This window comes from Thamnophis sirtalis, unplaced genomic scaffold (genome assembly GCF_051295495.1).
Source record: "Thamnophis sirtalis isolate CommonGarterSnake01/CBP01778 unplaced genomic scaffold, rThaSir2_p1.2 scaffold_7, whole genome shotgun sequence".
Lineage (NCBI taxonomy): Eukaryota > Metazoa > Chordata > Lepidosauria > Squamata > Natricidae > Thamnophis > Thamnophis sirtalis.
This window is the reverse complement of record NW_028261387.1, coordinates 45991922-46005672: the sequence shown is the minus strand read 5'-3', so window position 1 is coordinate 46005672 and position 13751 is coordinate 45991922. Positions and strand designations below refer to the sequence as shown.

The window sequence follows — 13751 nt, the reverse complement described above, 5'->3', positions numbered from 1 at the left end:
GGTAAAACTTTGACCATGGATAAAAGTGGACAAAGAAGAAAAACCCAATAAAATTTTAAAGGCAGGGTAGGACCAAGCAACATTTATCTGTCTAGGTTCAATGTAATGCTGCCCTACTGAGATTCATAAGCAAAAGATGTTTTATGTTTCTGGTGGACCTGTTAGACTTTGCAAGGCACCAGAGGAGTAAAAACCAGCAAGGAATGCAACAGGAAGTCAGAAGTAGTTTTCTGTTGTAACACATTTATTGCCAACATCATTTTGGTATATTTTGCTGGTCCTGGGATAACAGAACCTTGGTCAACCAAATAAACCTTTGAGCTAAAATTGGACGGGTTGAAAGACTGATCTTTTACATTTATGTGATGTGCTTGCTTAGCAGAAAATATTGATGGAGATCAGGATATCTTTTTTTTCAACTTAAAGTGCTGAAAACATTTTCAGGTTTGAAAATCATTCTCAGTTTTGGTATCATTTCCTCAGTCCCAGTTACGATATATAAGTATCCAATCTCTGTATGGTTTCTTCCCCCAGGTTTCTTGACATCGATGGAGCACTGTAAGAGCACCTTCTCCACTTCCTGTGTGCTGATGGGCAAAGTTCAGAGGTCACCTCATCATGAAAAATGGGACAATCCACTTTCTCAGTATGGGTTCATCCCCACAAATCAGGGCCCATCTCATCCGTATTTCCTCTTGTGCCAGCACATTGGATGCAGAGGCTACTGAAACAAGCATCTTTGTGTTGTATGTAGGAAATTAACTTTTCTTCCCTCTCCCCAAAGCAAATATATCTATTTATAGTTTATGTTGTGTATTTTTGACTTGAAATGCACTTTTCAGTAGACTTTATTTCCTCCCATGTCAACAGAAGATTTGCATCTTGGTACCCAGGAATCAACAGGCCTTTCAGATCTACTGGGAATGATGGCCTCTCCTAGACTTATGGGTGTAACAGACTGAGATACTTGCTAAATGTCTGGGATGCTATGCTATATTTTTTTTTAAAAACACATTCTTTTAGACCTCTTCCTTTCCGTTGTTTCTCCTCCTCTGATTTCAAGAAGATGAGATGGTGCTAAATGATTTACCATTGCATCTTCACTGCTGTGGGTATAGAGGGAAGAATTCATTAAAAGGACTGGTCATGTTCCGTATAAGGCACTCTTCACAAAGGAGTCAAAATGAAATAACTAGGTTAAAAAAACCTGGACAAAAATGTGTTGAATCGCAATCTCCCATTTGTGTCTTAGCATCTTAATTAAGTCCCCTTTCTCACGATATCTGCCCCATCACCGATTGATAATAACTCTTGCTCATCAGTAACGGGGCAAAATTCAAACCAAGCATAATTTATTTAATTATAATTCATTATGTATCACCATGGGTTCATTTTGGCCTGAAGTAGTATTCTGGGAGTTGAGCTTTTATATCCAACTTTCTGGCTGTTAGGTCCTGAGATCAAATTGATAGTCCGTCAGATGGATTGCTTTGGGAATTTCTGAGCCAATTGTTTTTGTAAGTCATAGACTGAAAAATTTCTTTTTGGAATCTACTTTTTCATGGAACATTGATCCCTTAAAGACATATTACTGTATATAGGGATCAAAATTAAAATTGTACCCAAGTAGCACTTTCTCCCACTATAAATTTAGTATCATTATGAATAAGAACTATAAATCAATGTCTGTCATAATCTACCATTATCAACATGGATATTGGTAAAGCCCAGTTGTGATTTACAGTTCAGAGAAAAATACACAGATCCAAGTAGAACTTTTTCCTTCAGGCTCAGCTCCATCCCTTAACCACTGGGTCCTAAAACAATTAAAAGGCTCTGGAGACTACTAGATCATAGTGATCAATGAGTTGAAAATTAGTTCTATAAAAACAACTCTGCATTGCTTGTGCACGCCCATTTGTAAATATGAAAAGTCTTGGATTCATTCTCATACTAATCTTATTTTTCATTACAGTGTAAACTGAATCTTTTGTTTCAAGAACTTTTTCCAGTGTAATAAATTTCCACAATTTGTGATGTCAAAAAATGTAAGGAAATAAAATTCTAACTTTATTAATCAAAGTGGTCTCTAACTTTCCTGTTTTCATAGTTGCACAGCTTTTTTTGCATAGATGCTGAGTGGCAATAACTACTATACTTGGAGATCTATTTAGTAGGAGGTTTAAGGAGGTGCGAACATTCTGCAGATCTTGAAAACTTATCAAAGCAAAATATGCAATTCCTGGAGGAGGAATCCCATATGTATGGAAATATGCAAAGATTTGTTCGGAGACATAAACACAAAAATAAAATGGAATACAACAAGATTCCTATTTCAAGGAATTTCCTAAAAGGTTTTGGATATAATACACTATCAGCAAAATACAATTGTTTTGGATAATTAAATGGACATCTTTGTGACAACTATGTAGACCTTTGAAAAAGTGGATGCGCCAATGTGGTATTCATGGATTCCTGGTCACCAGTATGAGGAACGAGTTTAAATCTGTTCTAGAAGGGCAGCCTTCACCAGGATGGGTCTATGCTGAGATCAACCCAGTTTGGGGATGCTTTTCCACCACCTCCCCAAAAAGCAACTGGACAGTTTTCTTTGAGGATAAAGAACAAAACATTTCATTTCTCATCCAAGGAACTTCATCAGTTGTTATTGGTGGTCGTGGGGGGAATGGAAGGATATATACTGACAGTTGAGATTGGATGTTGGGGGGGGATGGAAGGATAGGTTCTGATCAGGTGGATGGGGAGAGATGGGAGGATTGTATTTCTTTGCAGTCATCTGGTTGTTAGCACACTCTTCCCTTCAGGGTCACCTGTGTCAAAGTGCAAATGGAAGTGAAATCTTGGAACCTACTGCAAGGGCTGCGTTATAGACTGGATATAGGTGATGTCTTATCCCAGCCCCTCTGTTGAGGGAGAGCTGCTCAGCATTAACAGAATTGACTTCTTTTAACCCCCTTTCGAACCCATGAACCTCTCAATCTGAATGATGTTTGGGAATGATGAAAGTGGCCCAATACTTGGATGGTATCAAATTGGCAAAAAACTCTTCTAATTCCTAACTTGATAGCAAAATGGAAAAATCCCCCCCCCCCAGCAGCATACTAAAATAAAAAGAGAAATTATTCCTGATCCCAAGCAAGAAGAATGGGGCCAGTCAAGTTACCTTATTAAAAATACACCATTGATTTATAACAAGTGCTTCCAACCTACTGCCTCCATATGGATCTCACTGCAATACACATCAGTCAATGAAGATTATGTCTTTTAATGTATTTCTAGACTAGCCTAAGGTGTCCTATATAAGTGGATGCAGAGGCAAAGCAAGATAATGACAAGTTTGGGAACCTTTATTGCTCTGTTGTAAATATTTTGACAAGGTATGTGTTTAGAGAGAGAGCCATTAAGGCCTAGGAAATGCAGAGAGTTTTTAGCTCCCTTAACATGCCTAATTCTCAACTGATAGCAGGAACTATTCAGAGGCAGAAACATGAAAGTAGTTCAAAGCAGTTCAAAGATCTAGAATGAGTCAGTTCTACAAACTGGTCTAAGAGTTAAATTGAAGGTCTGAACAGGCAGGCAATGGAGCAAGGGGGACTTGAAAAAGGCCGCCACAAGAACATGGGTCTGAAGTAGGATAACTACACCTGGAATACTGCATCCGATTTTGGTCGCCAGAATGTAAAAAAGATGTTGAGAGTCTGGAAAGAATACAGAGAAGAGCAACAAACATGATTAGGGGACTGGAGACCAAAACATATAAAGAATGGTTGTTGGGATTGGGTATGTCTAGTTTAATTAAAAGTGACATGATAGCAGTGTTCCAATATCCAAGGAGTTGCCATAAAGAGGAGCTATTCTTCAACCTATTCTCCAAACCACCAGAAAACAGGGCAAGAAGCTATGGATGGAAACTAATCAAGGAGAGAAGCAACCTAAAACAAAGGAGAAATTTCCTGACAGAACAATCAATAGAATGACTTACGTATCTCCAAAAAGTTGTCTGTGCTCCAACACTGGAGATTTTGAAGAAGAGATTGGACAACCATTTGTCTGAAATGGTATAGGGCTGCCTGAGTTGGACTAGAACAGCATGCGCTGGCTGAGAATTCTGGGAGTAGAAGTCCACAAGTCGTAAAGTTGCCAAGATTGGAGACCCCTGGACTAGAAGACCTCCACGGTTCCTTCCAACTCGGTTATTTTGTTCTTATTCTGTTATTTACAATGGAGGAGCAGGGGGCTAGAAGCTGCTCGTGCGCAGCCCCAGTTATGGGCATAGCTTCAGTCAGAGCATTTTCTTCTCAAGGAGAAAAGCTGACTGCTTCTGCTCTGCCCTCTATAGCTGTTGACTTGCTCTTGGGTGAGGCACCCTGCCAGAATCTGACCCCTATGAGTCATCCCCCACCTGCTCAGTCTCATTGCTCCGTGACCTGCCTCAGGTGTCTGTGTGCCTGCCAGCACCTCAGGCTTACAGTCCGCCTGGCCTGCCTCTCAGCCTCTGACTCAGACGAGACTGTCATAAAAGGACAACACCGTCCAAGGCAGTTCTCATAAAAGGCATAAAACATGGATAAACCCAGACACTGCAAAGTTAAAATGCTCCTCCAAAATGCTAAAATCTCATTTACAAACGAAAACCCCAGACAGTTTCAGATGCATTCAAGGGGAGGCTTGAAGAGAGGAGCTGAACGTTTTGTGCTTTCTTAAGAAGTTGGCAGTTACAGCTTAAGAATGGACTCACAATGGAGAAAATGCTCTCTTTTCTTTTAACAAATCTAATTGTATTCAAGTAAGGACAAGAGAAAAGGGCTCCCGTACCCAAATGGAGCTGATATTTGAGTCCTCACTGCTGGTCTTGGGAAAAATACTGAGAACAGAGCTATTTTAGAGCCTATTCTTGTAATTTAAGCGTGGTGCCTTCTTTTTACCCCTTCTCTGTTTTTCAATTATTTGTGTGTGTTTCCATCAGGACTTAAAATACAGGAGTTATTATGCAGTTATTATTTATTGTTTTTAACTATACTGTGGATAATTTAGTGTTGTCATTTATTTGAGTGTCGTTAATTATTTATTTATTTAATATTTAATATTATTTATTTAATATTTAATGTTATTTATTTATATTTAATATTATTTAGTGTCTTTTATTTAATTTCTTTATTTGTTTATTAAATAAATTGTCATTTATTTGAGTGGTCAATACCTGGAATGCACTACCCAACTCTGTTGTAACATACTCAAACCATCATAACTTTAATCTTAAACTGTTTAGCATGGTCCTCACCCCTTTCCTAAGAGATCCATAAGGGGGCGTACATAAGCGTACCGTCGCTATCCTACTGTCCCCATTTATTCATACCCATTTTCTGTGCTCATGTCCATGTTTATACTTATACCTGTTATCTCGTATACGTTTGACTAACTAAATAATACATAAAATAAAAACAGTTCATTTTTTATTCTTCCCAACTACCAGCAGCCCCGGGTGATTATACTTACTATATCAGTCAATGACAACTTTTGATCGGAACAGGATATAAGTTAAATAAAGGAATATATGGCATCTAACCAGAGCAGACAAAATCTAGACAATTTATCATTTTGACCAGCATTCATTCCTATGTGCAACAGGTGAAATACTGACAGATTCTGGTACTTATCCAGACTGAGAACACATTAATTTTTAAAAATAGAAGAGTCAATGTCAGATAACTCTGTGATGTGAAGAAAGGCATTGAACCCAATAGTGTTTTTTCCACCTTAGTCGCTTTAAGATATATGGATCTCAGGTCCCAGAGTTTGCTGGCTGGGGAATTTTGGGAATTGAACATGAGTAAAGTTGAGAAACACTGCAGTAGAAAATGCGATGAAGCAATTTAATGCTCACCCTCTTGAGGCATGCCAAATGTCAAAGATATTAAAAGGTACTTTTAATAGGATTCAGCACATGCACAATTAAGTCATGATAAAGGTATTGCTCTGTAGTTTCTTCTGTGGTATTTACTTCTGATTTCTAAAAGCATCATGAATGCTAGCAGCATAATATCACAATAGAGAGAGATGTCCCAATTGCTATTGAACCAAAGCTGAGACCTCAGGCTACTTGTTTATGTGCAAGGTTTCTAGACAAAAAAATTGATTATTTATAGAAGTATCCAGCAATCTGCTCACTACTGACCACAAAATAAGACAGGCCTTCTACAGTATGTCTTTTTTCTAATGCCCTGGACTTACACTTGTGCAGTCTCAACATGGTGTGCTGAAATCAGAGTTGAGGACTTCCTCAAATTACAGTAAGTTACAGGTTATGGAAAGTAATGGCTTGCAAACATCAACATTTCGAAATTAAATAACAAGGGTAGAAGCAACCTGTTTTGTTAATACTGAAACAAAAAATTCTAATACAATATATTGACCTGCACAAACATTCAAAGAAATGTACAGTAATGCATTGTGAGCAATAGTTAAATAACTGGCCATTCTGCTGTCTGTATGTTCAAGTGAGACCTGATTCAATATTTGAAGCCAACACAATGGATTTAAACTTTCCATGACTTTGACTATCTCAGAACAATCTTTGCTTTTAAATTTTGTTTTATTTAAAGGGGGAAAACAACTTTGCCAGCCTAATAGCTGCAATTTGGAACAGAGTTCCAAAAAATTACTATGTGAACGGAGAGGCTTGCTACACATATCTGCCAATCATAAAGTCCATCATCCAATCTTTATGTAAGGCTTTATAAGGATGTAGTAGCAATGTTATTTTCCCTGAGAAAACATTTGGCTTTTTGTAGAACTATACTATTTTATTCCAAAGCGTGCATCTTATGACATCCACATGAAAGGTGAAATAATTGCTTGTAAGAAGCCATCACTTTATTTACCAGCTGCAATGAAAACTCCAAGGTGTTATTTCTAGAATGATGAAAGTCATACAAGCAAAAATGCTGTAAAAATCTTACCTCTTGGTACTGAGTTCATAGTCTATCAGAGATCTTCTTTTTAAGATGAAGCTAGGATTTAAAAAACAAATGTTCATCTAAGTAAGTAAGACACATGTGTGCAGGTTTTTAAAATATTGTCAACATGGATTGGAGATCTATTACTAAAGTGTATTTTGTCTCGTTTGTCAATCAACAGTGCTACCCTTTTCTATAGCTGTAGAGAGGTGAATTTGCTAGCAAGGGAAATGCTACATAAGCACCTGTGAAGTTTAGCTATGAGAACCATGGTTTCCACTGTCCCTTATTGCTCAATTGGTTCCTCCCAGCCCTCATCTCTTGAATATGTAAACCAGTGGTAGTCAACCTGGTCCCTACCGCCCACTTGTGGGCGTTCCAGCTTTCATGGTGGGCAGTAGGGGTTTTGTCCAATACTGAAGCATTTTCCTTTTTTTAATTTAATTGACTTCCCTACTTTATAAATCACCATTACTGTGGAACCAGTGGGCGGTTAGCAAATTTTACTACTAACAGAGATACAAAAGTGGGCAGTTGGTATAAAAAGATTGACTACCCCTGATGTAAACCAAGGAGAAGAGGGAGCATCTTTCTAGTTGTAAATTTATTGAAATAATAAGGAATTACTTAATGACTTTTCATAAGAAATACTGAAAAGACAGACTCCTCTGTGACAACATTAATAATTGCACAACTATTGGGGGCGGAGCCTGGATGCTGTGATGAGACGACGTGTGATCTCAAAGCTCTGAGATCGCACTCGATACTTTTATTGCTGGGGGGTTCTAACGGACCTAAATCATCCCGAAGAGATGGTGAACAGGAAGATTACATCTTGCTGTTCTCGGGGATATCGCAAAATCTCCGAGAAAAGCAGGTTTAAAGTCTTCTGCTAGCAGTAAAAATTACAGTCCTTCAAGACTGACAAAGTCAGGGCAATATGGAGAAGTGTTAAGTGTTAAGCTGGTGAGAAACTTTTATTGTTTAAAAAAAACGGACTGCCTAAAAATTTTAAAACTAACTCTAATCAAAGAATAGAAGAACTTAGCGGTGATTTTGATTTTTGTAATGGTTCTGGACAGCGGTTATCTTACTTTTTAAATGTTATTTATATGGATTGATTCTAAGTATACCTTTTCAAATGGACAGACTACTCTAACATTTCTTCTCACTCTCTGTAAGCTATAAATTGACTGTTTACACCCTGACACTTTTATTGCTTGGCTGTCCTGGTTTAAGATCTGATAAGATTGTACAGCTATTCCTTTGTACTTGGCTTTCTCTGCCGAGTGTTTTTAGTCTTGCTGAGCTTTCAAGAAAAAATACAACTGCGTGTAAACATGGCATCTCTTCAAGCCTCTCTCCAAGTGATACTTTCAGCTTTGAAGAGGGTGTTTGATACAGAGGAAAGAATTGAAAAAAATTGGATTATCTGGTGTGTTTGGCAACAAATTGTGATGAAAAAACTGAGGATGTTTATCAATTACAAAATAAGAAGATGGAAATTCAAAAAAAGTGAAATGGATGGATATAAATAGTTTGAGCTTGTTGATATTTGTGGCAATTGGTTTATTTCTGAGGGAGGAAAGAATGGAATATTTGAAGAGGAATTAAATGGAGAGAAAATTTATTTCAAAGGACAGGACATAGAAGGAGAAAAAAGCATTAAAGAATTTATGGACTATGAAATACTATTTGCAAAATATTTGATAACACTGCTGAGAAGTAAAGACAAGCTGATAAAGGAAACAAAAGGTGGGCGTCAACATTATATGAGAGATACTATAAACAAGAAGGTGCAAAGATCATTTCGTACAAACTTGTTTAAAAAGATGTTTGGAGAATTGGATCCACAAATGGCAGTAGATATAAGATTGTTTTGTTATTGGAGAGATACAGGTTGATAGATGGAAGAGTATAATTCAAAATTAGCTAAACTTAGCTAAAACCAGTGGTAACAGGTATAGTTAAATAAAAATTGATAATGATAGTAATTTATACAATGTTGAGCTGTTATGATAAGTAATAATTGGATATGAGAAGGGAAGGTTAGAAATATTTTTGGATTATATATAAAGATTATTAATAATAATAATTATAATAAAAAAACAAAATTAAATACAGTTAAGTTTTAACTAATAGGGGGATGTTAGGATATAGGATATAGTTAAATAAAGAAAGGATAATGATAATAAATTATATACATGGAGGATTAGAAAATTTTGGTATTAAATATATGAATGTTTAGCTAAAACAGGATATGAGGATTTAATGTTAATGGAGGATTTTACAAATAAGTAAATGAAATGCCAGTATGTGGTTATGTATTGAATCTTGGTATATTTAAGGATGAAGGATGTTTAAATAACTATAGTCAAATAAAAGTGGAGGTATGATGATGTTAATATAGTAAATATTTGAGTTAAGATACTTGAATTAATATGAATTATATTTGATGATGGTGGAAGAGATGCACAAAAGTCTTTTGTAACCAGCTGATACACTTTCTACCATATGTAAAGAAGGAGGAGTTATAATAAAAAAAATTGCACAACTATTATTACCAGTTCTGGCTGCAAAGCCCTGGGTCACCCTTAGATGGCAGGAAAAAAATGGAGTTTTCTGCATCTCTTTACTGCCATCTAGTGGTCACCCAGAGTTTGCAACACCCGCATAACATTAACATTAGGACATACAGTAGTAGGCATTCTCTTTTGCAGTGAAATCAACTGGTCAAATCAACTATTTATTAAAGTGACCAATCAGCATATTAAAATGGAAAGACATTTGCCAGTTTGTCACAGTCAACTCTAACATTCAGCAAAGACTTATGCTTAATCCAATACCTAGACTAAGAATTTTTTAGACAGAGCTGGGGAGAGTTAAACTGCTCTCCTTATGTGCAGTGATGGTCCCAATAAAAATATTCATGCAGCACATACCTACTATTACATTACCATTTAATTGCCACTCAAATATATAACTCCTCCCAAGGTCAGTGTATCCTGTAGGCTTAAATATCTGTGGTGCTAGGTCTGTTGCTCCAAAGTCAGTCCCTATAATTTTATGTTCTCTCCCTAGTAGCACTTGAATGTCTTTGGTAGTGCCAAGAGGTTATAAACAGGATTCTTGGATGAGAAAGACCATGTTGAGGAATCCTCTTCCTGTGGACAAGCCTGGATCCTGAAAATCTTGCACTTTCTATCTTCACCTTTATACTTTGGCTTTCAGCTGCATTTTCTACTTGCCTTCCATTTTTTATTTTCGTACTGTGGTACTGTGGTTCATATACATTTTCTCTCCTTTGCCTGAGTCAGGTAGATTGCTATTTTGTGATCCTGCCTCCCCAAAGCTTTCTCTGATGGCACCAATGAGATTCATATTGTTACAAGTTGGCACATTTGTTGCCAAAATGTGGCATCAGTTTTCCAGTGAAATTAGATGGCGAACCATTGTTCAATAGCTGGAAAGCTAATTTAAATCTAACTTTGTTTTCTTTTGTTTGGAAATTTGAGGTGGGGGTGTGTTCAACTCTTTTGCCCAGAATTAAACAATTCTGCTCACAATTCATCAATTCTCTGATCATGCTACATGTGGTCCTGCCTGTTAGGAATGTATATAGTTGTGTTAACTGTGCTAAAGTGAAACTAACCTTTAGGTGACCCCCAACTGTTTTGGAGGGAAAGTTAGAACATTTATATTTTGGTGGGCTTTTTCTAGTTCTATGATTGGTTAAGACCCTGTGGGCCTAGAGTATAAATCACAGGCATTTTCCTGCACTTCCTTAGTTCCATTTGTGAATCAAGAAATGTTGTTTCAACTATGCTGGTCTGGTTCTTGCCTACTGAAGCCCACTACACAATACTGCCACAGTGGCTCTCACCAAAAAATACAGCAGAGACGACTTCTTCAAATCTTGAAGTAATTTGTGTACTAGTCTATGAGAGACATGATAATCAATGCAAAATGGAATGGAATCTAAAACATTCTTCCCCAGATGGTTTGCATTCTGTCTTGGTATGATGGGGTGAGTAATGTGTGGTGGACAGAAACTGAAGAAGGCTGGGCTTGATAGATTTTTTGTTCTATTCTGCAGATTTTTTTCTTAATTTTTAATGTTTTAAATTTTTTCCCTCTAAAAGAAAACAGTAACTTATGGTCTTCCAATGAGTCCTGGAATTCATTCTTCACCAACCTCAGCCAGCCAGGATGTTAATAATTAAGCAATTGAGAGTTTGAGTGAGGTCTAGTTAGCAATCAAGTAGTTGGATTTGGACTGGGGAAAGCCAAGTTCAACTCCAGCCGAAGCCTGGAAGCTCACTGAGTGACTCTGGGCTATTCACTGTCACGCAGCTCAAACTACCTCACAAGGACAAGGTTGCAATTGCACAGAAAATTTGGAGCAGGGAGTTCATTTATTAAATTTATTCATTTATTAAATTTATAGGCCGCCCAATCCCGAAGGACTCCGGGCGGCTTACAACGAAAGAAGAAAAAAGAAAAGCAAAATAAAAGAATAGTTTAAAATTCACAACACACATACGTTCTAATCGGGGCTGGACCTTAACAGTAAGGTCAACAGCCCCAGGCCTGCCGGAACAGCCAGGTTTTAATGGCTTTCCTGAAGGCCATGAGAGTGGGTAAGGTCTGGACTTCTGGGGGTAGCTGATTTCACAGGGTCGGAGCAGCCACAGAGAAGGCTCTCCTCCGGGGGGGCTGCCAGCCGACACTGTCCGGCTAACGGTATCCGAAGGAGGCCCACCCTGTGGGATCTTATCGGCCGTTGGGAAGTGTGTGGCAGTAGGCGGTCTCGCAGATAGGCTGGTCCTAAGCCATGTAGGGCTTTAAAGGTAATAACCAACACCTTGAATTGCATCCGGAGACCAATTGGCAGCCAGTGCAGCTCACGGAGGACAGGTGTAATATGGGTGTATCTCGGTACACCCAATATTGTTCACGCGGCCGCACTCTGGACCAGCTGTAGTCTCCAAATGCTTTTCAAGGGTAGCCCCATGTAGAGTTCTGTGTATGCAACCTTAAGCTCCTGGAGGAAAGACTGGATATAAACCAGAGATGGGTTGCTCCCAAGCGAACCGGTAGTAGCAGCAGTGGGAAGCTCCGCCCACCTGCCCGGTCGCTTCTGCATATGCGCAGAAGCGTCACACACACATGCGAGCATGCCCAAACTGGTAGTAAAAAAAAATAGCAACCCTCCACTGATATAAATTTATCAAATAGTTATTAAGAATTAATATGAGAGTTGGAGTCCAATAGCAACTCTAGGGTGCAGTTTTCTTACTCCTGCAGTAAATAATACAATACAATACAATAGCAGAGTTAGAAGGTACCTTGGAGGTCTTCTAGTCCAACCCCCTGCCTAGGCAGGAAACCCTATACCATTTCAGACAGATGTCTATCCAACATTTTCGTAAAGACTTGCAGTGTTGGGGCATTCACAACTTTTGGAGGCAAGCTGTTCCATTGATTAATTGTTCTAACTGTCAGGAAATTTCTCCTCAGTTCTAAGTTGCTTCTCTCCTTGATTAGTTTCCACCATTGCTTCTTGTTCCACCCTCTGGTGCCTTGGAGAATTGTTTGACTCCCTCTTCTTTGTGGCAATCCCTGAGATATTAGAACACTGCTATCATGTCTCCCCTAGTCCTTCTTTCTATTTAACTAGACATACCCACTTCCTGCAACTGTTCTTCATATGTTTTAGTCTCCAGTCCCCTAATCATCTTTGTTGCTCTTCTCTGCACTCTTTCCAGAGTCTCCACATCTTTTCTACATCGTGGCGAGCAGAACTGAATGCAGTATTCAAAGTGTGGCCTTACCAAGGCATTATAAAATGGCATTAACACTTCACGTGATCTTGATTCTATCCCTCTGTTTATGCAGCCTAGAACTGTGTTGGCTTTTTTGGCAGCTGCTGCACACTGCTGGCTCATATTTAAATGATTGTCCACTAGGACTCCAAGATCCCTTTCACAGTTACTACTATTGAACAAGGTACCACCTATACTGTACCTGTGCATTTCGTTTTTGTTGCCTAAATGTAGAACCTTACTCCTTTCACCATTGAATTTCATTTTATTAGATAGTGCCCATGAATACCCTCATCCCTCTCCATTTTCAGCATACACTTAGAGCTTAGTAAGGAACGTGGAGTAGAAGCAAGTGAAAAGGAAGGGATGGGTGTTGGGCAATAAGTTGTAATTTAAATCTTCTTGGAAGACACAAATAATAATAATAATAATTTGCTTTGTGCTAACCAAAAATGAGAAATGAAAGTTCACGCTTCGCTAGATGCATCTGCCTGTGAAAATTTATTTTATTTAGCAATTCTAATGGGTCAATTAAAATATATTAGCATGACAATTTCATTTCTTTTCTGATCAGTTACAAAGTAAACAGACAAATTTAAACCCTTAAGCTGTGAAACAACCTTCAAAATACCTTAAAAAGAATGTCAAGAGGGAACAAGCTTATTACTGTTACTGGTATACATCTCATAAGGTGGTCTTTCCAGACAAAAGGTCCTGGTATTGATAATGCTTGATCTTTACCTGGGAACTAAAAATCAAAATTCCCATTTGCTATCAGGACATATCAGGAGTCTAACTAAACCTATAAAATATATAGTGATAATGTTGGCCTTGGACTGAGCAAAGCCAGACCTCAAATCCCACTGACCACAATCCTCACCAAGGCTCACTTGAGCCTAGTTAGTATCTCTCAGCTCAACTTACTTCACAGGGTTGCAGTGGAGATAAA

At 38.1% G+C, this 13751-nt stretch overlaps 1 protein-coding gene across 2 annotated transcripts in view; it reads left to right on the top strand.

Annotated features, from left to right (window-relative positions):
- The window catches only part of LOC106544034 (chemokine-like protein TAFA-5), a 30293-nt gene extending 28762 nt beyond the window's left edge, over window positions 1-1531 (top strand). Inside the window, exon 3 of one of the 2 annotated variants that reach the window (XM_087719910.1) lies at window positions 535-1531. In XM_087719910.1, the coding sequence (XP_087576036.1) occupies window positions 535-728 (194 nt within the window). In that variant the 3' untranslated portion in view covers window positions 729-1531. The remainder of the gene's footprint in view (window positions 1-534) is intronic. The other variant, XM_014060173.2, reaches the window with a different exon arrangement.
- Window positions 1532-13751: the final 12220 nt, after the last annotated feature.